Raw genomic sequence first — 26,264 nt, 5'->3', positions numbered from 1 at the left:
CAGGCTGAATGGGATTAATACACTATTAGGAGGAACTGAATTTCCAATTAAGTAACTGGATACTTTGTTCAGCTGTGATTTGTAATGTTGGAGAGTCATCTGGAAGCATGGGCTTGCAATTATGTTTTTTTTTAACATTACCTGCTGTTTTCCCATTTATATTATCTAAATTACATCTTTTTTCTTAAAGAAATTCAGCAAGTACGGAAACTTTGGGGTGAGAAATAATAACTATCGATTATGCAAACCAGTCACCCCTCACCAAGAGCTCAGCACAAGCTACCCCTAGAGGTAGAAGCATGAGGGACACCTGTCTCTGCTGCTGGTTTGTAGTAACTGTCTAAACAGAGCAGCTAAAGCTGGCATAGGATCATTTTGCCAGTCCTGAAAGATATTTTGTTACCAATGACTTCTTCACACTTAATAAAAAAGAAAAGCAGGCAATTAATTTAATCTCTTCAAACTTATAACCCCCTACATATTAATTTAAATTACCAGCACTAGTTGAGCATTTAAAACCTGGAAAGGCTAACGCAGCATTAGAAAAATGGGTAAGTTTTATGACATGATGCCTGTCATATTTACAGCACTTTGGTCCATTATATTGTCCAACTGAGCACCTGTGAGTGTTAGATCAACCTGAAGTGCAAATGTCTATCGATTTAAATCCTAGATCCGTGCCTCTGCCTACCTCAGCTAAATAACCAAGCTCCGGGAGGCTAAGCGGATCTGAAAACACAGTGAAGAACAGTAACATAAGACAATTAGTGACAGCTAGTCAATAACTTGGGAGCCCTATAATTAGTGACCACGTCAGGTAGCTTTTAGTTGCTTAAGAGCTAGAGGAGAATCTGAGTTTGAGAAAAGCAGTGCAGAAGGTAAAAAGGCACATAAAAAGTTCCGCTCACACAAAAGGAGAGGAACGAGAACTCCTCAGGGTATAGATATGTCCTAAATCCTATATTCTAGTGCCTGGGATAGAAGCACCTGCAACTTCTCAGAAGTGAGAGGGGTGCCCTCATTCACTGGACATGCTGTACTGCACTTTCTGAGCTGGTGCTACTGTCCTTCTGCACAGAAGGTGAGAAACTATTCACATTTTAAGGTGTGATAAAGATGCTGATGTATTGTTTACAAAGGTATCATGCTCCAAAACGGACATTTTAGCCTGTCTCTGCCACAACATCATTGCAAGCAGATATTTTTTTAAGCTAAGCTTTTCCTACATTTAAACTAACTTCAGAGAGAATTCACAGGGCAGGCTCTAAGAAGAGAATTTTATATTTCCTTTGCCATTTCGCGTTTCTCTTTAAAACCATAAACTATGGCACTTGCAAAAATAGTTAGCTGCCATCACTTAAAACTTCTATCTAACTACAGGCAATATATTGATAACTATACAGGTCTGGAACAACAACATTGGCACTAATATGTAAAACAAAACTCACTGTCATCTGAACTGAATTAAAAAAAAGTATATTTACATTATTTTTGCCTTTAATTTACTTCTGCAAATGTGGCTCCAAATATGTATATAAAGAATAGGGTGAAAGGAAGCTGCAGGTACTGAAGCACTGCAGTGTGTTTTATTTCCTCTTACCATGAAAGTGCTTTGTGACCTACATCAAAAATTTGCATAATTTCTTGATAACTTTACCAAATCTCCAAATTCCTGTTGACACAGAAATATGTGCACAGCTTGTACATGACCATGACCAAACACAACTATGATTTTTAGTTCTGCTTCTTGTGTGGAAAGTGTCAGGTGCATTTCTGGATGATGCAGTATGTTAGCTGGCACATACAAGTGTAAACAGGGTTGTCCTTGACCAGCCTGATCAAGATTAAGCTATAATCAATTCCACCTACAAAAGTTGCTTCAGTTTTTAGACTTTTTCTATATTAAGCAGGAAAACAAAATAACCACTCAAAGACCTCTTTTCAACCCAAAAGGTAAATAAAGAATAATGTGATACAGGAACTACGAAAAACCTTTTTTAAGAAGCAAACAAAAGAGCCTCTCCAAAATTGTAGAAACCTAATTTTACTTCCATTGTTACAAATAGGATTTGTATCAAGGATTCATCGCATTTCAGTTTCATGTATGGACTGTAAAACCCTTGCTGGAGCAATTTCCGAGATTATTCTACGATTCTGAGAAAAGTTGTGTATCTGGAGTTTGCCAAGCAGCTTGCAGTAGCCCTTACAGAAGTGTCTGCATCTCTCTGCTTCAACAGAAAGGTTTTACCTTTCAATTCTCTCCCTCAGTGTCTGCTGAGGATGCAATGCATCATGAAAGGACTAACTTTGGTCCATATGGGTACCACAGTAAAGAGAAAGAATGCCTACTTCAGCTACAAAGTGTTATTTCCCTTCTCTTAGACTTTCAAATCTGGTGAAAAATATAATGCAATCCTACATCATAGTTGAGGGCAACCAGCCCCTGCCCTCAAACGTAGAATCATTACTTAAGATAAGTTATTAGAAGCAGCAGATACTGTACCAGTCTACATACTTCTTGCAAAGAACATACTGCCATAGGCTGTCTGAAGATGAAAAGCAGTAACACACCTTGAGTGTGTCAGAGTAAAGAAAAGTCAAAAGAACTACTGAAGCTGAGCTTGTCATTTTGCTGTTTGACTAAACCGTCCTTAAGAAACAGAGAAAAAAAGGCTCAAGAAAAATAAGTGGTATTTACTAAACAGAGAAAGCGCAGAGGGCCATCACAAGTTATTAAAAGGCAAAATTCCCATAGTACTTGTACATTCTTGATATAACATCTAATTTTGTGTTATATCACAAAGGTACTGTTGTATTTAGCATAGACACCCTGCTTAACAAACTTCTGTTTTTCCTGTTTCCTCCAAATATGCACCCATTGATATAAAATCAATAAAAGGACTTTCTTCAGTCCTGAAGGCGTATAACAAAGCTTCCTTCTGTCATGGCCACAGGTTTCACCTTTACCTTTGCCCAGCTGAACTGGCATGCTTTCAGACTTCATCATCCTCTGCTGCTGTGCCTGATGGTGGGACTGGTGCTGGTGGTGCTGGGGAGACTCCACTGCGCTTCTGATGGGCATCGCAGCGGGAGGAAAGCTGCTCCCGCCGGCAGGAGCGCCCACAGCCCCACCTGAAGCCATAGCTGGAGCAATGAGCTTTCGGCCAAAATTCAGTAAGCTGTTGGAGACTTTGTTAATGTTCAATGGAGCAGCCTTAGCGCTGGCACTGAAGAAAGAAGAGGAGAAATCATCAAATCCTTGCCAACAGTTTGGACAGGCACAGAAATGCACTCATTATTCTCCAAAAACAGGGTAAAAAAAAAAAAAATCAAAGATTTGCACATTACAAAGAGGATATTTTACCACAGTTGTGCTGGAATATACACAGGAACCACAGGGACTGCATGCAGTGTGAATTTTTCCCAACTTGTAGTGGAAAATTGTTTTGGCTCTTTCTTCCTGAAAAATGCAGACTAACCCCAAACAAAGCAAGTTTGCAACAATTATCTTAATTTGCCCTTTTAAATGAGAAAAAAAAGTGACAAAAAGCAATACAGCATCAAAACCTTCTAAAACTGACTTTCAGCACTTTTTATTCAAATTCTGCTTTAATATTTACTTCTGCTAGATCAGGTTATCTCAAATGTTTATAAGAACTCAAATCCAAACATTTCTTTCAACAAGCAAAACTAACACTAGACTGTATTTTCAGGTTGGCAGAGCCAGGTGTCTCTTGCTTTTACTTCGCCTTCTGCCCAGCTCAGACATATCAAGCCATACACTTTTTAGCAGGAATCCCAATGTCAAAAGTGACTTTGGATGAAGAATGGCTTCAGGATATAACACACATACTGGATCATGATCCTTACCAATGTTACTTTTTAATTCCTGTGGTTATTTAATTCACTTCAGTTATATGCAACATTAAGACTGAAGAACTTGTCGAATCATTTAATCTGTCTAAAATAAAGAGGCAAAGCAGCTCCTAATTCCCAGTACAAGCTTTCACATAACCCAAGGATCAGCAAAGCCATTCCTATTTGTCCATACAATATTTTCTTGTTTTATATAATTAGTGCTTGAAACACCCTTCACAGAAATATATCACAGCCACAGAGATCTTTCCACTCTTGAGGTTTTATTTTACTGATCTGTACTTCAGTGATATAAATAGCTGTCTTTAAAAAAAATTGAAGAGATATATGTTATTAAAAACAATACAATTACTGTACTGGATAAAAAATAGTTTTGCACTGTTTTTTGGGGAAGTTTAACTAAAAATAAATTACAAATGAAGTAATATGGGTGACTTATAACTTCTGCAGGCACCTGGAAAAGTAATTTTGACTTAGCTTTTCACATAATTTCCTTATTTGTCTCCAGATATGGGGTTTTTTTTTTAGAATACACAATATAAAATTCATGCACACATATAGAACATAAACAGAGAATAACAACAGCTGAGTTGTTTAGACTGTGAATAGATACAGTTAAAATGAGAGAAAGCGAAGAAAGTATGTGAGCATGCACACTCATGAGATGTAGCCCCAAGCTGTATGGGCCCTTCTGCCATATACTGACGATGAAGAAAGACAGCACATAGCGCTTTTTAGGAGGATCAGCAGCACATAGACTGGGACAAAATGCAGCTTCCCAGTTTATGGAAACCAGAAAGGAGTGATTGCTGAATAATGATTACAGGATGTTTCTGTGTCTCCCCATTTTACTGATTGCTGTCAGTATTACAAAAAGTCTTTCCATAGCCACCTAAGAATGGTTGACAAACTCACTACAAGTAGAGCATCTTCAGAACTATAAAAAATTCTTGCAGGTGTGAGTGGTTTCAAAAGTAAACTGAATAGGTGCTAATGATTTTAAAGAAGAGGACATGGTACAATGTTTATTACTACTACATTTTACTCTGCTATTACCTAGCACAGTCAGTTATTAATCAATTACCAAGGTAATGCAGGGTCATAAAGAAAAAAAAAAATTCCATCACATATATGTGGCACCTGAAGAGTCAGTAAAAGGCCTTTTGTTTATTGTTTATTGTCATCTCTATTCCAGAAAGAAAATGAAGATTGTAGCTTTGAACATGGAAGAAGTGTCAAATGCTGGTTTAGCAGATATTAATCAGTTCTCAACAGCTTGCAATGAATTTAATTATATCACTGATTTTGGGTGCCATACCAGTAATAACTTGGTTAAGATTCAGAATCCAAACTTTAGTACATTTGGTATATTTTTTCCCCTTTGTCTACTAAAAGTAATAACTGAGATTGGGGTCAAAACATATAACTCACTCACCTGAGGTGTTTCTTTCTTGTTTCTTTTTTTCAACTATATTTTGCTTAATAAATAGTATCAGTTTTCCTTCTACACTGTTTAATTTGCTACTTGAACATATATATAAAGCCTGGGAGAAGTGAGTTTATTTTCTTTTTTTCAGATGGTTGGAAAGAGAGTTTTTGAGAAACTTCAGTTTACAGGAACAATAAATGCTAAAAATCTTCTCTAAGCCATTATGAGCAAAATATGATTTTAAAAAATGCTTTCAACAATAACAAGCAATACAGTTTTATAATTATTTGAGAACTAGAAAGAATAGTTACTGCAGCTCCTTACACCTATGTGGGATTTGGCTCTACTATAAACTAATTGCGGTAACGATCAGCTCAAAACACATACACATGAGAAAAAAAAATAATAATGCTATCTAAATTTCATGTCAAGAGCTGATCTTAATAAAAGTACTCTTAAATAAAATTTATTGTGCTATTTCCCTGAATCACAGCTTCAGAAAACGAACAATAGTGAGGTGCTACATGTCTGGAGGAGATATCTTAAAAGTGAGCTGAAGTTCAGGAAAATAAGAACAAGGCATATATTTCTTACCATTTAAATGTCCGATATATTAATGCAAAGGATGATTACAGCCATTAAACATGGATCAATGCCTACATTTTAGCAATGTAAATGCACCAAACATGCAAAACAATTACAAGAAAAATGCTGATTGATTATGTTGTAGAGTTATCAGCAGATGCATTTAAAAGTAAAGCATCAGTTTAAAAATATGAGTATCAAGGAGACGTGAATTCCATCTATGAAGCAAACAACTTTGTTTCATCACAATAAGCATCATTGACCTTGACTGTGAATGGTATATTTTTAAACTAGCATTAGGAAGATGATTCAATCTCTGCAGTTTTCAGCTAAGATGAAAATGTTTTGTTCTAAGCAAGCCTTATTCAAAGGCATTTATCTTTTCACCAAATAGCTGTTATGAGGGATGAGAGACAAATATATGAATATAATGTATTAAAAGGTTTTATATGTGATAAAATAACTAATATATATGAGAGATTTGCCAAGATATTTTAAATATGTCACTGAGCCTGTGGAATTAAAGATGAAAAAGACCTGGTAGCTGATCTAATCCATCTCTCTGTTCACTGCAGAAACATCTCCTAATGTTAAATCTTCCAGTTCTCTCTTTAGTCCAATCTTAAACAGATTTACCACATTTGACCTACTCTAAATGCTCTTGTGTTGAGATAAATTTATCCTAGTTATTAGTTTATTTGAACTATTCTAAACAATTTTCCCTCTCTCTTGCTGTGTATCCTGCATACATTTGTGCAATGAATTTATATTTGTACATAGATTTAATAGAAGTGTTTCCTTAGAATTTAGGTTTCTAATAAGTCACATTCTTGTTTGGGCTTTCTGATTTATTTATTTTTTCCAAAATCTTTGAAATGTTTCTTCTGAAATTTTCAAATAACTTCAGTTTAGGCATCCCCTGAGACCAGTTTTTAAAAGAATAAAAAAGTAAAAACATTAAGAAAATGCAACAGAATGCAGTATTTTTGACCCTTTCCCTAACTTTAAAGGGAAAACTTTATTTTATTATTAAAAATAATAATAAAAAAAGATGTTTTTGCAGTCATTCTATTCGGCTCTAATTTCTGCTCCTTTCTCCATTTTCAATCCACTCTATTTTCTTTTTAGCTAGCTTTTAATGTAACTGATCTAAACAGAATTTTACAGAGGTGCGAAGGTCTAGAAGCACGCAAGTTCCTATGAATCAGCAGGCACAGTATATGGCTGGGGCCATGTGCAGTCCAAGAAACTGCCTGTGACCATACAAACTGCAGCGAGGCACTGAGTGGTGCCCCACAACCGGCAGCCACCAGCTATTGGCACTCATATTCCAGCTATCCAGTTGTGGCACAGGCACCTCTACATTCATGACCAACAGACCAAATCACCTTGACGAGGCATTTAAGCAGTATGGACACAACCTGTTTCTAAAAAAACGAGGGATAGATGCTGCAAAAAGGTTTAGTAAAAAATTATTTCAACCTTGATTTACCATAATTCAATTTAATTTCCGGTACACAGACACTCCAGAGTACGATTAGAGGCGTTATCAGAAGTAGTTCAGCTACAGAACTCACGTGGTCAACGTTTTACCTCCTGCTTGTAGTATACATGTAATTGTGTACGAATGTCTTTAGCCTTAAAAAAATCCCAGCGAGATGATTGCAACATCGTCTGTAAAACTTTCATTTTTCATGTAAAAATAGGTAAGGTGGTAAAGATTAATAAAAGTCACGAAATAAACATGTGTGCTTCTAATACTGCTTCTGTAATTTGTATTTGAGATAAAAGTGACTTATGGAACATTTTCCTCATATAAGGTGTAAGTTCAGTGAATACATATTCAGAAATAGCTTACCGGGTTTTGTTCATCAGGTCTGCTCCACGTGCTTTGTAATAATCTAAATTTTGTTGGAATTGGTGAGTCACTGGTCTTGGATTTCTCTTAAAAAAAAAAAAAGAATTGTTTTTTAAAAAAATAATAACTTACTGGAATTTTATAAAAGACTTAAAGCAGAGACAAGGGTATTCTTATTAATAAAGATTAGAAATTTAGAAATTGAAAGAATAATTTACTTTCCCAGGATTTTGGTGCCCCAAGGCAGTAATGCCATTTACACTAAAGGGAAGTCTTAAAATAACACGAAGTGTTAGCAGTAAGTCCATTTCATGCTCACAGAAATTAGTGCTCTTCCACACAGTGTTGAGGGTACTGGCTGTAGTGTTAACATGTCTAATGAAATCAATAATTCTTGGACAAGTTCGGATTCTGATCTGATTTCTTTCTTTTCCTCTGGTATAGAATTTTACCATTTCCAAGCTAAAATGATATATTTTTAAAGGAAAAAGTAACAGTAAGGAGAAACTATAGCTATCATTCTGAACTGAAAGCATCACTAGCAGTGTCTCAGATAAGCAAAGAATTAAATTTAAAGGCAACCTGAACTCTGTCACTAGATGGCACACGAAGCCTTTTTTTCTCCCCAAATTTCACCCTACTCAAAACAAGCAGCCCCGAATAAAGAACTGTTCTGCTACAATAAAACGTATATAATGAATATCGAAACCAGAAGCCACTATTTAACTCTCCACCTCTGCCACAACAAAGTTATTATTTATATATATATATAATTATATTTTACTGAAGCATGGTAGTTCTGAAATAATCCTTTTTGGATCTAATGATTATTAAGTGTAGACCACAGCACAGGTGTGAAGTACCCTGATGGAACAAATGCTCCTGAAGGAAGGTGTTTGGAGGGGGGAAATAGATATTTTTTAGTAAAAAAATTTGCATGGAGGTGAAACCAAAGTAACAGAGAGATATACAGAGGCCACACACACACGTGTGCACACACACACTAGTCAGAAAAGAAATGGCTTAAACAATTGCTAGCATAAGATAAAACAAAATGGTAAATTTATGCATAATGATCAGATATATTGTATGAAACAGATCTAAATACTTCCCAAGTTTTTGCTTTTAAGATTTATTCATTCAAGTCCTGCTAGTAGTAAATATAGTTTTAATGAACTACACAATGGTGTTTCCAAAAAAGATATTCACAGGTGAAAATACATAAAATTATTGACAGAGTCAGTCTTCGGCTGTTTCAGTTTCACATGTTGTATTTTTGCCCTCCAGATTTCATTATAGACTGGGGTATACATAGTCTTATTCTCTTATTTTCCACAGAACTGCAGACAATTCTCTTTCATTGGAATCCTTACTTTTGGAGGCGAAAATAGGAGCTGCATTTTAAAGACCGAAGTATTGCATGAGCAAAAGAGTAGAGAAGATTTAAAGAGGTAGTAGATATCAAAGGCCAAGATGATTCCTGGCGTCAAATTTAAGGCGGGAGTTTCCAGATAGTTTCCTGCAATCAGACTTAATCTTGTATGAAATGTCTAATTTTCTTTCTTTGGAAACACATTAAACATTTTTTTAATATATCCTGTTTGCAACAGTCATTAAAAAAATGAAACAACTAAAAGCTATTAGACAAGCATCAAAAAAGTCCTCGCCTATCCTACCACCCTCACTGTAATGGCCACTCTATGTTTTTCTTCTGTTATAAAACCAATATTTGCATAACTCCAACCATTCATATGGCTTGTAAGTCAGTGCTCATCAACTGACAGCAATAACAATGAATCAACTTTAGTTTCTATTGCTTTAGTTTGGTAATTCAATGCATTTCTATGAGAATCAAATCCAAACTGACATGCTGAGGATAACTGATGGTTCTGTGACTACTATGCGAGTAATCAAACAGCGTAATTTTTTCTCCCATAAATCAAATAACTTTTTTCTTTATGTGCCTTGATGACCATTTCAACAAGGTAGAAGAGTAAGAGATGGTTAAAATAATGGGCACTTATAAATCATAAGCGAACTCTTTGAAAAATCCACCTTACTGGATGCTAACCAGTTTTGCAATTTGTTTCCAATAATTCAGGGTATATTTTAAACTTAGCAAGGGCCCTGAAATTTCCATCCCACCACCCAACGAATAATAAAAAAGATCACTACATGTTGCTTCTAAATAAAAAAAAAAAAAGAGGAACAGTTCACATGGAACAGATCTTAAGACATATTTATGCAGAGATGACAAGCAATTCAAGACACAAACGGCTGATCTACTATCCACGCACTTAAAGCCATTAATAGGAATAATGATCTAACTCAAACATATCAATGAGGCTCAGGCATTACTTTCACAGGGGCCTATTTAAATTCCCATGGGGTTTAAAGGTATCAAAGGATGAAGCAGCTCAAAGTACTATTACATACAGTGAAAAAAAAACCTCAGAAAAAAATGCTGTTGAGCAAACATTAGAAATGAAAGATAGTAAATACCAAGGGTTACTGCTGCAACACCTTTTGTAAAACTGCAGAGATATTCTATTGGAAAAAAAAATCATTATTTTATAAAAACAACCTGACATATGTTAGCACACAGGTATCTGTAATTATCACAACAGAATTTTTAAATACTCCCGAAAACTGAAATTTACACAGTAAAAAACATGGTTATGGACATTATGATCTTTATGTCATTGTGGCTGTCCTTTAAAGTCTATATTCTTTGTTAGCATTTCAGTAAGTCAAATATAAGAAGCAGGAAGGAAAACCTACACAATTGCAACGTCCTTTCATTATGAATTTTAAAGTAATTTTCCTGAGCGTCCAATTTGAGCTGTCCCCTATATTACAGTCCATTATTAGGACAGAAGACTAAACAAATTTGTTTACAGCAAAACACAGCTCTGTTGTTTAAGATATTCACAGTAACCATATTTTTTATCCCACACAGTGCAGTTTAGAATGATTCTATTTGTATTTTTAATTCCTTAAGCAAGTAAAGTTTTTTCCTTTTCTTTTTCAATTTATGTAAGTATTTTGACTAGTATCTTGGATAAAATCTTTTTCCTTAAAAGGATAATGTTCAAATGACAGTGAAATCAACCTTCAAATTAGTAGCTGATTAAATCCTCCAAAGAAATTGTGGAAGAGGATTAGACAGAAAGAGAGCATGGAAATCAGAGAGAAAAGGTGCCTGTGCCTATACTAGAAATCCCTTTTCCCCACACCCATTTTGTAGGGGGACTCTGCTAGTTTTATAATTCTTCTGATCTCAAATTCTAGCTACAGTGAGCTTAGTTCAACTGATAGACAACTGCCTAATTTGTATTTTCAAAAGGACAACGTATGAAATTCAAATATAGGAGCACATACACAAATTGATGTGATTTTGGACTTTGGTTCTTCAAAATGTATTAGCCACAGCCCAAGAGGAATGTATTTCAGGTATCTCTGATGTAATCCTGAGTCTGAGCCTTTCCTTGCATAAAACGTGCGTCCCCCTCCGACCCCTGCCTGCTGAGGTCCTCAGCCTCATCCTCCTGGCACCATGAGACGGACTCATTCCAATTCCCACAGCTGGCAGGACATTCTTGGGAACGTTCTATTTGGCTTTATTCTCCCCGGGGGACTCGGAGCCGAGTTAAGTTATATGCATGTCTGCTCTTTTCCTGAGGCAGAGGGCTGAGGCTGCGGTCAGGGTTGCATCGAATAAAACAGAGATTCCCTAAACTTGCATAAGCTGCTGAAAAGCAATTATTACGAGCTAAGCATCATGCTCCATGTGCCCAGATTCCCTAGAATAACTTCTTTCCGCCCTGGCACCCAGTGACATCGTGTCACATTATCCACAGAGTTGATACAATACCGCAAATCACACGTGTGGGACAGAAGTCACAGGCAGTCTGTTCTACACCATACCAGAAAAACCGGGTTACTACTGCAACGTAACATTTCACCATCTGAACACATATTGTTTGTAAAAGTTTACATGCAGGTGCAAGCATTCTCTACAATACTCTTTTTTCTTCTTTGTTGAGGTATTTATCCTCCCTCCTCTTAGTTATATTAACAGAAAAAAAAAATCAAACACAATTTTGCACAAAATCTAAAGGTTGAAAAGAAGATACAACAACAAAAAAAAGATTTTCGGTATCTCTGATGAAAAATGAGACTTATTTTAGTGAACATGCTATTGCCTTGATGCCAAGGGAAACGCACTCGTCATTAGAGAAACGAATTGCTCAGCTGTTTATAAGCAAAAAGCTCTGGGGGAATTTCTCAAGGCCCAAACCACAAAGCATTGCAGGGTTACACAAACATATGTTGCAGGTGTTTTAGGGTAGACAGGTGGGAAAACCTCAGCTACTGAAAAATACTCCACTTAATAGATTGTATCTGTAACTAGATAACCTAAATGCATGAGAGAAAAAAACGAACTGAACAGCAGTGCTGAATTATACGTACATGCAGCAACAGACTCATCAAAATAATCACCTCACTAGTGCCAAATGGGATTTTTAAAACTTCTTTTTTTCCCAATATATTAAACAAATGCTGCCAAGCATGTATTTTTTTCTTTCTAAGCTACTAATATTTTAAGCCTAAACCAAAGAACAGACTGAACTAAACATATCTAAAAAGAAGAACGATAATGATGCAGTGTTGCTCTTTTTTATTTGGATATTTTTAAGGGGCCAGTTTGCTCCTTTTCCCCCTCTTTAGCTGACAGGTCAATATTGAATTTTTCATAATTCCTATACAGCCTAATAGGTTTTTCTATTAAAATGGTATTTTCTTCCCTTTCATCTGTTTTTAATGAGAGCTGGAGGAGCTTATGACTCTATATTCAGTAATGACTGGGAGGTTAGCAAAGGTTTTCTTCTTCCTTTGAGCTCACCTATGCTTCTTCCTTCAATAAAGACGATGCAAGCATAGCAAAAATTTGGATGGGGAATAGAGCTGAAATACAGCAGCTGAGATAAGGATAAAGAATACCATTTGTTCAGTTTAGCAAAAGTTTTTCTATAAGCACTAATAATTAATACGAAGTATTTAGCTAATGATTACCCAATAGCCTAGCTGCACAGAGAATTTCAACTTTCCTCTTTTCATTCTTTTGTCAGGTATCCAAGCAGATGCCTCTACCCTAAGACTTGACTTATACAGTTTAAGCAAGAGCTTAACATTACATCAACAGCCAAAATATTTTTTATACTAAACAACCAACGCACCACAAACCCTAGAGAACACAAAGCATTTCTAACCCAAAACTTTCCTTTCACCTTCTAACTTTCCTTCTCCTTAATTATAACTTCTGCAGAACAAGCAGTCTGCTGGAGCACAAAAGGTATTCCATCTACCTATGAACCACTAAGTTAAATACACACTAAAAAAACCCAAAAAACACAGTGAGACATTGAAGGATATAATATGCTATCGCCAATTCTAATACGGCTCAAGGCAAAAAGCAAAATATTACCCAAACCATAACTTGACAGTCTGCATCTATCAATCCTATGTACAAAAGCAGCACAACGTGAAAAGTATCCTACACAGAACTAATAAAGAACTTCTTTTAATCACAGGAGTCAGGAGATCCACACACTAACACTGGTGCTGGCAAAGGAACACCATAATCCTCAAGCCGGGAATAATGCTTCCTGTTTACATTTTCCAGAAAGATGCTGTGGGTCTCAATTGCTGAACTCATTATTTACAATGCAATAACAGCATGATGAATTATCATATTTATCATATTTAACTGTTTCTAAAGAAAATTAGGGAGTGCTTTCTTTTCACCTCGAAACAACAGAAATTCCCAAAAAGAACTGAAAATGAAAGAAAATTCAGTTAATTGGGCCAAGGTAGGAAGAAACCCCTGAATTCTGATCAAGCTGAAATAAATTATCTCCAGTTTTGTTACGCAAAACCCCTCCATTCCCCTGGCAACTAGAAACTTCTGATACCAGGAAGATATTTTAAATACTGTGCATTATGGTCTGTTTTTAACTGCATAAACACATGGGCATTCTATGACAAGAGATGAGGAACCGAAAAAAAATGACAAGTGATATTTAAAAATGCTTCAGTGACTTGACTGAAGAAATTTCTAGTTCTACATTTTGGCTTCTTGTCCCAATCAATTGTAAAGCTCCTCCCCCCCCTTTTTTTTTGGTGTGTATAGTTTTACCGTGTATTGTGTTTTAACAGGTAGATCAAATCCTAACAAATCGGCTTCTATTGATATTCCAGACAAAAAGACTCCAATCTGCCAAAGTTCAAGTTCATAACCTGTGTAAAATCCCCATCATGCATCAACAGAATTGCTTAAGTACCTTTTAAATCTGCCTCTTAATTTAGTCATCTATTTTTCAGCTGAACCCTTGGTTTTAAGAAGTAAATTAACTAAATAGTGAGGTATAAATCTGACAGTGCTCAGCCCTACCCTGTGACAGATTTATGCTCTGGCATCTTGCAGCCCTGCATGGTTAGGAACAGGAGTTTTACAACATTGTGGAGGAAAGATCCAGGCTTTTGAAGGGAACACACAGCAAGCCTCACTTTAAACCCTGGAATGCTCCAAATTATGAGAGTTAAAATGTGACATCTTTATGTACAGAAAAGCTACCACATTATGGTTTTATTGGCGCTCATTTTCGGACAACCTGCATAACTCACTTATGGCTTTGTGAGTAATGCAGTTATCCGAAGCTTATACTGATAAAACCCTTAGAACCACATGTACAGCATTATGTCTCCTCCAGATATGTGCTTGTACACAAATCTCACATATCAGGGAAAATCAAGAATATTTTAAGGTGTTATTTGCTTATTTCTGCTACGTGGAAAAGAAACAGATTAGTTTATGTTCCGTGTGTTATATGATACTTAAAACACTTGAAAAAGATCCTTAGGAGAGTGAACCTGTCTCTTTCAAGGAGCCCCATGCACACATCAGAGCTAAAGGACACCCAAGTCTCTTCCTCTGAAAAGCAGAGAGAAACTAAGGTCCTGGTGCAGTGGGACAAGCAATTCCTTTCATTTAGATATTTCAATAATGAGGATACTACAGAGTCATTTTGAAAACTACTGCTCCTTATTGCTGCTTAAAAAGGCAAAGGACAAAGAGTCCTATCTCACCTCTCCAAACCTAATTTTACACAAAAAGTTACAGCATAGGATAAAATGTACCATTCCCAGTTTTATCTTGAAAATACACTGCTCTTTCAGAGAAGTGTTTCCCAATACATAGGTACTTAAATAGCTTTGTATGCAACAATTAATACATTAATGCTTTCTATAAAATATGTCAACACTCCAGCAGTATACATACATTTATATCAGAAGAGACTGAACTTAAGTTCCATCATAATTGATTGGATATGATTTGATAGCTAATCTTTCACACATTATTGAAAAGTTATGAATTTTTCTTTATATAACTCACAGTTTGTGCTTTGTGAATTTTAATCAAATGAATGGGGAGAATTTTTGATTAGGTAGAATCAAAGTGCTTTAAGTGTTCTCAGTCTGTCCTTTTGATAAACTACCTTGCAAACTGGAAGTGATTAATTGAATTGTCAGGTTGCACACAAGAAGAACCATAATCACTTCACTGTAGCACTGTTAAATACACTTTATTAGTGTAATTTTATAAATAACATCATTACTCTTTAGGGAAGGGTCAATAGTTTTAGATGACTTTATAAACAGAAGTAAACCAATCATTTGAAAGAAACAGCCCCAAGAAATCCACAGGCAATAAGTTTTATTGGTAACTGAAGTAATTAAGACCTTCAGCTTCTTGCTTTGGTATCAAGTACAAGCAGAATTGCTTTTACTTTGCTACTAGGGATATCAACTTGCTCAAATAGATAGCACCGTTCAAAGTTCTGGTTTCCAATAATAACTTTCTCTTCCATCTTGCCTTTCTAAAGTACTTGCCCTTAACATGACAGAGCTCATGAATTCCCAGTGAATATTATTGGGAATGTTGATCAGCACATGAGAGTAATTCCTCTCCTACTTCCGAATTTTCAATGATTGTCCCTCTGGCCCGAACATGATGTTGCAGCACCTCATACCTTCTCTTCCTAATTACTAGGGAAGACATCTCAATAAAAGGCATAATTACGAAATCTACAGAGAAGATTAAAAAATGCAAACACTTTCTTCCCCCTTGTGTTTGCAATTCTTAGTCTAGTTGACTGATCAGCAAGTAGTTCTCTTGTCTATTTACTGAATAACAGTTCAGTAAATTGCTGATCTATACAATGCTCTCAAATATTTGTTTTAATATTACTAAAAAGCAGAAACTATGGTTCCGAATTTGCCTTTAGTGGTCTCCTCTGAAAGACTGGCACCTATTCAACCACCCAGAAATCACCAGCCATGCCATCAACTCCTCACCACCCTCAAGGCCAGCAGTAAACCTGCTGGGTCACACAAGACCAGCAATTAGAACAACAGAGTCAATGCAACCTCCTTGCCAGGCTCCATTCTCAGTGCCAGGAGAGAGGACTGCAGCACCATCTTGCTCAGCTCTACAAAGAACTGGGACCAGTCCTTTGTTTCGGCATCGTCTTACCTGCAGAACAGCTTTGTCTTAACTATGAGAGATGTCACTGCCCAGGAAGCTTTGCTTTATTTTCTATTAATTCCCACCATTTCGCTATTCATTTAAAAAGAATAGCTGCTTAATTTGCATTGATACAATACTTGTGGGTTCTTAAACAAATAACTGGCCTGTGCCTACAAGACTAAAGACAGAGCACTGCTGGAAACTGCATCATAGTTGGCAATCTCAGAAATCAGTGCTCTCTTTCGAGTGATGACTACTGTGTTACGTACGATACTGAGGAATGAGAAAGACTTCTAAAGATTTCTCATTGAAAAGGTCTTGACTAGATGACTAATCAACCACTTTCCAAGATTTTTTCCTGAAAATATTACTTGTGCCACACAGAATACTCTGAAGAAGATGACTATTTTATGGTGAGTCGATTAAATGGTTAATGTTTCAGAGGAATTTACAATGAACTTTGGGAGAGATGAGAAAGTTATTGTACTATGAGTACTGACCACAAAGCCTTTTCATATTTGAAAATGTATAGGTGAACTGGGAATGAAGGTTTTGAAACAAATGCAGAAAAAACAAAGAGGATTTTTAATTTATGGTACACTTACTATTTTTACGTGGTACTATGGCAACATGGTTATTCCAAGTAATTTATCATTAAACTCATAGCTGCCTGTCACACCTTATTCTATTAATGAAACACAATAACTGAATATTTAGAACAATAATTCTTAAAACAAAGCATGGCTTATGTCCTTGGAAAGCAAAAGTTTCTTATGTTAACAACGAGACCATAAACAAAGAACAAATTAATACTATCACTTTCACGTGTATAATAGATGCAATTCTTAGTTGTATAGGCCCACATTAGAAAACTTAGCATGCAATTACATAAAAAACATCAATTTATTCAAAGAGAGGTGTTCAGATTACATCTAATCATATTCTATTTGCAAACAGGAAAGTTGGATCATCAACATGCTTGGGTTCAGTACAAGGAATTGAACAAGGTTATAAAATCGGAGGTCAATTTGGAGATCCAGACACATTTTTGTGCTCAAAATCTATCTACGTTGCAGTAAATATCCAAGACCTTAATCCTTCAAGGCAAACAGAAGTTCTCTGTGAATCACTGAAGGAAAATGCCTTTATTTTTTGTTTTTCCTAATTCTTTTCCTCCCAGATGAAGAGACATGTCCTTAGCTTTTCTGGGGAAAATTTGTTTCTTTTATCAGTGACATCTCCTGTCAAGGCAACTGTCCTTTAAGGCTGACCTTACTTGTACCACCAGCTCATACTGCAGTGGGATATCCATTACCCCAGATTTCTGATACTCACTTTCTATGCACCCCAAATCCCCAATGTATAATTTCAAATCTCCTTACAAATCAGGCACATTCTTCTTGATTGAAAAAAAACAAAACAAAACAAAAGGGAAAATACAAAAAGCTAACATTTGTTAAGGACCTCCCTCCCCCCTTGTTGGTACCCCTCTAACAAAATAAACTCCACACCACACTCGGTGTATGTAGGTGCAAATTAATGAGCTGCTAATGCCCAAACACTGCCAGATCCCAACTTCCGATTGGCTGCAATCTGGTCATTAAAGAGAGGTAATTAATGCCAGATTGCACACACAATGCTAACAAACAAACAAAACAACCCCAAAACTGCTTTTCTCCTGCCACAAACAGCAAAACAAACGATACTGACATAACGGCAGCTTTCAAAGGACAGTTGCAGCTCTGCAGCAGCACCTCAGTTAATGAGTGTATGGGAAAGAATTTATCTAAGGAAGGAAAAAAGTGAAACTCAACTGTCTTTCAGGCTGCTTGAAGAAAACTCTGAGATGGTGGCAGCTACTTAAGAAGAAAATTCAGCTGAAAATGTACAAAGAGTTCAGTTCAAAATTTCAGTAATGTGTTTTCCCCTTGCCACTTACTGCTCAGTTTGCAAGAAGTGTGAGAAGCTGGAATACAGATTTCTCTGACTAGTCATTATTTGAGTGATCATGACCATATATTATTCCTTAAGTTTTCTGGCAGTCCCTTTAATTTCAGTCATGATGAACTAATACAACTTCTTTGAATTGTCACTTATGCTTTATTGTAGATTTAGTTAGAATTTGATACTAATATATGACTATTTTCACTGTCAGCAAATAACTTAAAATACAACGTTGAGAAAATATCAGCAGCAGTAAGGAAAATATTATTAGCATAACTAACAAATTAATTCCCAGTGACCAAGAAAAATTACTTCATTTTTTTCTCTTTTTTTGATTTGATGGCTTATGATAAAAGATTTCTCCCTTGAATTCAGCTACTAACCAGCTTGGCTCACACACAGTGTAACTTACCATGTTAAAATGAAATCTGAAAGCAAACTTATTTTACAAAAGTGTTAAGAATAAGTATAGTAAGCTTTCAGACAAAGGGTGGTTTGTCAGCTTCTTAGTATGCAATGTAAAACTGTAATATTCTACGTAGTGCTTTAGTTTTCTAATAAGTCATTGTGATAAGGTTAACACTTCAACACAGAAAAAAATACAAATAAGAACACCCAAAGATGAAAATTACTTTGCTTATGTTGCTGTATTAGAATTTTATTTGCTAAAGGGTGAAAACAGATTTGCAAAATTCACAGTTAACTTAAAACAATAGTTTTAAACCTTTTATTCCTAGCCCTGCCTGCCTTCAGGAAGGAAAGAACATCTGGTTATTTAAGGAACACAATATGTTCACATTTTCTATGACTTTTGTTTCTAATTGGGTTTTTAAATTTTTTTTTTATTTGAACATCTCTAGTTAGAACTATGTTTTTTAATCACTTTATATTCTTCCAGTGCCCTATCTCCACATCTCTATTTCTTAATTTTGCAGCCTTTGCTTGGAAAATTAACAGTGCTTAATGGTTTTGATAAGGAAAAAAATAAAGAAAATTGCCCACTTTTGGGTTACTAAATATACAGAGACACACCTTCAGTATATCCTTCTGGATATACCCCAGAACCCTTCCCTTATTATCTCTTTTCATCTATACATAATTTTAATAGCTCATTTTTCCATAAGAAGCTCTACCTTTATATTCAAAAGGACTATAAGTGCATAGAAGTTACTTTCAGATAAATAATTGTGGTAATTATCTGTGCAAAGATCAGAACTCTTAAACAAATACTCTGCTAAGCAGCTTGATGTTATCACTCTATAGCAAGGCAACACCACTGATTTTTGGTTTTCAGTCTACATTTTCCTATGAACTGGAGATAGCCAAATGCAGAAAAGGCTGAAATTCAATTATTCTGCATTGATCCATACTCATGCCTGCAAAATTAGTATCTCTCAGGTCCCCCTTCAGAGACAGGTGCATTAACTTGTCTTCAGCTATTACAGAGATCTTTATTTCTCTTCCATGGCACTGGAACATATCAGAGATGTAGAATCTAAAACGTCCTCTCACCTCTACAGCCAACTGCTAAGTCAAAAGAAGAGCTGGTGCACACATTAGACTAATGGCAAGCACTAATTACTTTTTCTATTATTGTTATTAATAGATAGTGCTAAGTCTTCTGCTAATGTTTGATTCCACAGAAGGTCAAGAAATCATATTTATACATCCGACAGAAAAAAATGCCACCCATCTTTTAAGTACAGCTTTCTTTTGCCATTTAGGTTGCTCTTCTGGTGACAACTGCAATGAAAAGCAGCAAACAAAATGTGACAGGTTGATCAAGCCAAAGTTTATCTCTCCTGATAGTCTACAAGACAAATAAGTAGGGAGAAGAGACCTATTATTCATAGAGAGATGAAACAAACAGATGAAATAATGGATGCTATTAGATATGCAAATCCAGATTATCTCCAGAATTAGAAGTTAACGGATGGAAAAGCCATATCAGGTCATTCTTAACTATCTCACCGTTGATGACAGGACTGTTCCGTAAGAATCTTTCAGTTTTACATACATACTGCCAACCTTTTTTAGACCAAACAGCGCAGATTTTCCCTTCAGTGAAATTATTTGGCATTTACCTAGCTGCAAAAATAATCCCAAAGACAACATTTACAGACCTGCAAGAAGCAGATTCCCATCTGTCCCTGTACATGACTTCTAAACTGCATTTCTTGTCCAGTTGAGATTTAAGGCTTCAAGGGGTAAACAGCAAGACTCTCTCAGATATTTTGAACACCACTAAACATTCCTGATATGTTCAACAAATAATGAAACAAGCCACTGGACCATGCAACTGTCTCCCACAGAAGAGTTCTCTCACTTCACATATAAGACCCAAGCGAAATCTTGGAAGAAATGCCACACAGAACAACTCAGCCCTGGCTCAGGAGATCTAAATTGCACTGAACCAAATGTAATTTCCCATTAGAAACTAGAAGTTAGTGATGGAGAAATGCACAGGAAAACATCAAAGGAGGAGGAAAAATCATTAAGCACTGAATTTGCTAATCATCATTTATAAGTTACACTACTGACTAAAATCTCCTTGTCTTTTCTTCCAATCTCCTTTTATCTGCTCAGGGAATAAAGGCAAACTGAATTATCTTTATGCAGATAGCAAAAAAAGGTATCATAATTTTCCCACTTATATTGGTATATAATCTGTGTACTGACTTTAGACTCCTGCAGCACCCGTGATGTCTAGTTGAGTCTTCCCTTTCATTCTGTGTAATGAGAAATTTTGACAGTCTTGGAAAACTTTTGTGTGTAGGTCTCGTTGAATAACAAGATTTCCATTTCAGAAATATGTTGGATTGAACCAACATATGCTTAAAGACAAATATGTGAAACTTAAAATCCTAGCCACGGAAAGATAATAAACAATTATTCAAGCCATAGGATTAAAAACATTTATTTCCCAGACCAGGAGCTATTTTTTTTCTTTTAGGTGATCTTCTAGAACAGTTTAACTTCCTTACTGTAAGGAGTCTAGATCTGTTTATGCATCTCAACCCAAGGACCCAATGCAAAATGAGAGGTGGCTAAAAGTCCCTTAAGGCTCTTCATTCCCTGGAAATCCCAGCTTCCTAACTTTCAGAGCATTTCCCAAGCAGATAAGTAAAGCTCAGAAATAAGGAACAATTATAACTAACCTCATTTAATTTGACAAAACAACTAGCAGTCTTTGCATCAAAGACCTTTAAGTACTCATTCACTCGAGTAACGGGAGAACTACCTGAAAGACATGGTAGGAACAACATCCAGTATTTTTCTGAAATGTTAATGGGACGCTGAGGCCTTATGAGCCTGACAACTTAATTCTGTTGGAGAAAAGAGTGTAAGAAGTGGAATAGCGATTAAGCTTCTTTCATAGGAACTTGTTGGTTTATTTTTGCCCCCTTTAGCTGGTAGGATATCTTGCATACTGCCTAGGTTGCTTCGGAGGACAGATGAATAATTAATAATTATTTTATCTTTTAACACATACTTTTAATAAATGGCAGGTTGCTCATTGGACTTAGCTTGATATCTTAGTACAATTTTCCTCCTTCTGTAACTTCACTTTAAAACATACTTCTATTTCCTTTTGCTAAGAGAGCACTTAAATAAGTGCTGGGCAGTTTGATTTCACCAGCTGCTGCCAAAATCTTATGAAAGATTCCTGAGATGTATGTTACAAACTTTCTTACACACTGAAAATATGATATATGTTACTTCTCATCATGAAAGAAATCTTTATGCCTCAGAGGAATGAAGAAGGCAGATGTAAGGATGCAGATTTCTGAAAAAAAGCTGATACAGAAACAGAGACAATTTTTTTTCTTAATCCATAGAAGTAAACATTGGTACTGAATGAAATCGCACAGAAGGCAGTCAGAGCACAGAAGTGATGCATTTTTCACTTTCAAAGGTGACGTGCATCAAGAAGATGAGGGAAATCAGACTTTACACTGGCAGCCTACTAATGGGACATGCACAAAGACAGTTCAAAACCAGCAGCACAAATTCTGCTACCTGCCAGAGATCTGAGTACTGCAAAGATTACTATGTACAGCTTCATCTCACTTTATCCACTATACTGTGGCTATCTGCTGTATATTGTACCTAACCACATATACATTCCATTCTAAAATAGCAAAAGTTTCACCCTTTTTTTTTTTTTTTTTTTGGACAGGTGACTATATCAGAAACCATAAGGTAGCAATATGAAACAGAATATGTGAAGTTATACATTTTATTCATGTGAATATTTTCAGGTTGTAACAGAAGACTCTTGTTTTTAGTTGAAAATCATCCTATAAATATTATATACTGCGGGGGGTAGTGCTTTAAGGATTAACAGTGATTAATCTGCAGAAATCCCATGGAAAAGGTCTTACAGATGAAACTGCATGACAGTTTCTATACAGTTTACTAGGTTATTCTGTAAAATATTACTGTTTCCCTCAAAAACATACTTTATTGCAAAAGATGTCTGTGCACAATACCAAGCAGAGGTATTCTAAACAGCACAAACATCTGCAGCTACCAGAGCTCCCGGTTAACTTTAGCAAAGTAGTAGGATAGTATCCTTTAAAGAGTAACAGAACTTGTTTCTACTCTTGGTTACCACTGTTTCATTCAGGTTTTTTTTTTTAAGTACTTTTTTAAGTCAGGTAAGAAAAAACTTGAAACTATAGTCCCCAAAATGTAGGTTGTTATTAACTTCATAGTATTTAGGCCATTTTATCACAGAGATTTTGTCCCTGTATCTACAAAGCAAGAAGCTCACCTTTGGATCTCGGAGAAAAAGTGCTCTTAGGATAAGGGAGTGAACATCTCCAATAGGTGGATAATGCATCAGAAGTCCCAAACAGGTCTGATAATTACTTGAAATCACTGCAATGAAAATAAAGAAAAAAAAAAAAGAGAGGGGAAAAAAGTGAAATATAACTCTTATTTTGATATTCCAAACCAGTGCCTTTTACAGTAGATCATTACGGTTAGATTCAGCTGCCTTTTACATTGCTAAGTCTCTCAGAACTCAAGCAGTGCTCAGAGTAAAATAACATATTGCATAATCAAGCTTCATAACTACGCTTGGTCCAATATCATTAAGGACAATGCTAAACCTACCAATGACTTTATGTCATAGACATTTATGTTAGCTCCAGATTTAGATGCCTAAATTTAGGTCTCTGTAGCTCTGTACCTAAAGCTTGCCTGAGTCAGTGGAGGTCAGGGCAACACAGTCGGTGAAGCTTGAAGAACTAGTCCTACACTCCGAAATGGACATTGGATTTTCAGACACTCCTCTGCAGACACCTAAATTTAAGTATAATAACTTGCAAGAGAAATTTTACCTTTGGTCCTGCTTTAATGATAACTTTCCCCCATCCTGACAATTCTTTGCTGAAATGCCTTTTAAGTTGTTCTTACATGCATACACATTCACACTCACACACATAAAAACACACATACGTATAATGGTATCAACTCTTTGTTTTCTTGTAAATCGGAGACTATTCATGAAATCTTCAGGAGAAAGGGGAAAGGCTAGATTTTACTTTCAAAAATATTTTGAAGTATAATACGATTATTAAATTTTTTTACTTAGGAAATTTTCAGGTTGCTTTGCTAAAATTTATAATTTTGTTATAATTGTGCTCAATTTTATCTGAATCTACACAAGTATACACTATGGTTCTTCACTTGTCATTGTTGTCTTCTATTTGTTTGTTTCCTCCCCCCCCCCATCCTCAAATCAATCTAATTATGAGTGCAATTATTAAAGACATCTTTTCAGGCAGGTCTATGTAAACTACTTCATTTCTTTTGCACCATCTAAATCCAGGCAATCCATCTGCCACAGCTGTCAAAGCAATGCCTGTTAATGATGCCTGCACTCCTCGACATAAAGACAGCCTCCAACAATAGTAAATGTAAATAAATTTTTAACAAACTTTACTATTCGGAGAACTTCAGCTGTAGCAATAAACACTTTCAACTAATCAGGCCTCTAGACCAGAAAGGATCATTGCATGTACAAACTTATATTGAATCAATAAAAGGCAAAATAAAGGACTGTTTTGTGGACAAAAAGATCTAAATGCTTTACTTTTTCTTCTTTCATGTGAGTAAGCCTCATATCCTTCTGTACCTTTCCTCCCTCAACAAGAGGATTATGGGGAAAAGATGCAGGACTGGGCAAAATGAATAATTATAATCTGTGTAGGGAACCACTTTATCATCTTCATTTCCGTTGCTGATCCGACAGCTTGTAATTTCATACATCTGCTTTCATTTGTAAAGCACTCACTTATCCTACTCATTCTTTATCTGTTCTGCCTGTTCTTTTTCCTACCCTTCGTTTTTCTTGTTCATATTCAGGTACCTGTTTTTTCTTCTTGAAGTCACAAAGCTGGCATAATGAACACAATACAATGGTCTCTGTCAGAGTTCTTTCAGATGAGTATAATACAAGCACCACATACTACACACGCAATCAAACTCTCACACCTAAATCAAATTTAAGATACTGTACTGCAGTTATGATCATGATGCCTTTTTACCAAAGCAAATAAAAATACTGAAAATGGGTAGTAAACTCTAAATACTTTTATAAACAATAGGCAATAAGACCAACGCATTTCTCTTTTGAATAGATCAGTATGTGCTTTGTTCTGCAATGTGGAATGGATTAAAATTATCCTTTCTCTATTTTTCCTGGAAGAGTTCTTTGCTATCTCACAGATATAGAGAAAGCAAATATTAAAAATGCTAATTTATTTTAATGCTGCAGACTTGACCTCTGACAAAAAAAATGTATTTTCAAACACAAGACATTTAATCTAATTATTAGTTTTTTGACATGTGTAATAGTTAAACAATTGAATAATGGAAAAAATCAAACTGCTGGGCAATGACCTGTGTCCCCTCTAATTCCTGGAAGTAAAATTTTTAAATGAAACCTTACCATTCAAAGAAAGTTAAAAGAACTCTAACATTTTAATGAGGAAGGGTAGGCTAATTCTTATATTTATTTAATCTTTAGGATTTTCCCCACATATTCAGCTGTCCCCTTTTCATGTAGACACCTGTACAGAAGGTAAAATTGAGAGCACTCTTTTTTCTTGGGAACCGTGGATTAAAGGATTACTTTGCTGAAACACCTCTTGGTACCCTTTGTTTCAGTGATCTGTATGCTGCCCATAAACGGGCAATGTGTGCTTGCAGCCCAGGTGGCCAACTGTATCCTGGGTTGCATCAAAATATGCATGGCCAGCAGATCAAGGGAGATGATTCTGCCCCTCTCCTCCACTCTGGTGGCACCTCACCTGGAGTACTGAATTGAGCTCTGGAGCTTTCAACACAGGAAAGACATGAATCTGTTCGAGTGAGTCCAGAGAAGGGCCACAAAAATGATCAGAGGGATGGAACACCTCTCCTATGAGGAAAGGCTGAGAGAGTTGGAGTTGTTCAGCCTGGAGAAGAGAAGGCTCTGGGGAGACTTTTTTGTGGCCTTTCAATACTTAAAGGGGTCTATAAGAAAGAGAGAGAGAGACTTTTTACCACTGTCTGTAGTGACAGGACAAGGGACAATGGTTTTAAACTTAAAGACGGTGGATACAGATTGGACATATAGAAGAAATGCTTTAAGATGAGGGCAGTGAGACACTGGAACAGGATGACCAGAGTTGTGGATGCTCCATTCCTAGAAATGTTCAAGGTCTGGTTGGATGGGGCTTTGAGCCATCTGTGATCCAGTGAATGATGTCCTTGCCCATGGCAGGGGACTGGACTAGATGATCCTTGAAAGCTCCTTCTAACACAAACTGTTACATGATTCTTGTCTCTTCAGGACAAAATGTATAATATTATTGAACAGAGTGGCAGTTTTCTTAGAAATTACAGAGAAAATAGCAGTAAAACAAAAGAAACATTCCTTCTCTGAACACGAATATCAGACTACAAAAGATTTCTAAGAATTAAGTGTG

At 36.0% G+C, this 26,264-nt stretch overlaps 1 protein-coding gene across 8 annotated transcripts in view; it reads right to left on the bottom strand.

Annotated features, from left to right (window-relative positions):
* TBC1D5 (TBC1 domain family member 5) overlaps positions 1–26,264 on the bottom strand; it is a 319,581-nt gene that overhangs the window by 53,841 nt on the left and 239,476 nt on the right. For all 8 annotated transcript variants that reach the window (XM_054057267.1, XM_054057266.1, XM_054057270.1 and 5 more), the window contains 3 exons: positions 23,060–23,166; positions 7,749–7,834; positions 2,968–3,227 (listed from right to left, as the gene is read on the bottom strand). In XM_054057267.1, coding sequence (XP_053913242.1) covers positions 2,968–3,227; positions 7,749–7,834; positions 23,060–23,166 — 453 coding nt within the window. The remainder of the gene's footprint in view (positions 1–2,967; positions 3,228–7,748; positions 7,835–23,059; positions 23,167–26,264) is intronic.

This window comes from Cuculus canorus, chromosome 2 (assembly GCF_017976375.1).
Source record: "Cuculus canorus isolate bCucCan1 chromosome 2, bCucCan1.pri, whole genome shotgun sequence".
In the NCBI taxonomy this organism is placed as follows: domain Eukaryota; kingdom Metazoa; phylum Chordata; class Aves; order Cuculiformes; family Cuculidae; genus Cuculus; species Cuculus canorus.
The sequence above is the reverse complement of the archived record's forward strand: the minus strand, read 5'-3'. Positions and strand labels throughout refer to the sequence as shown.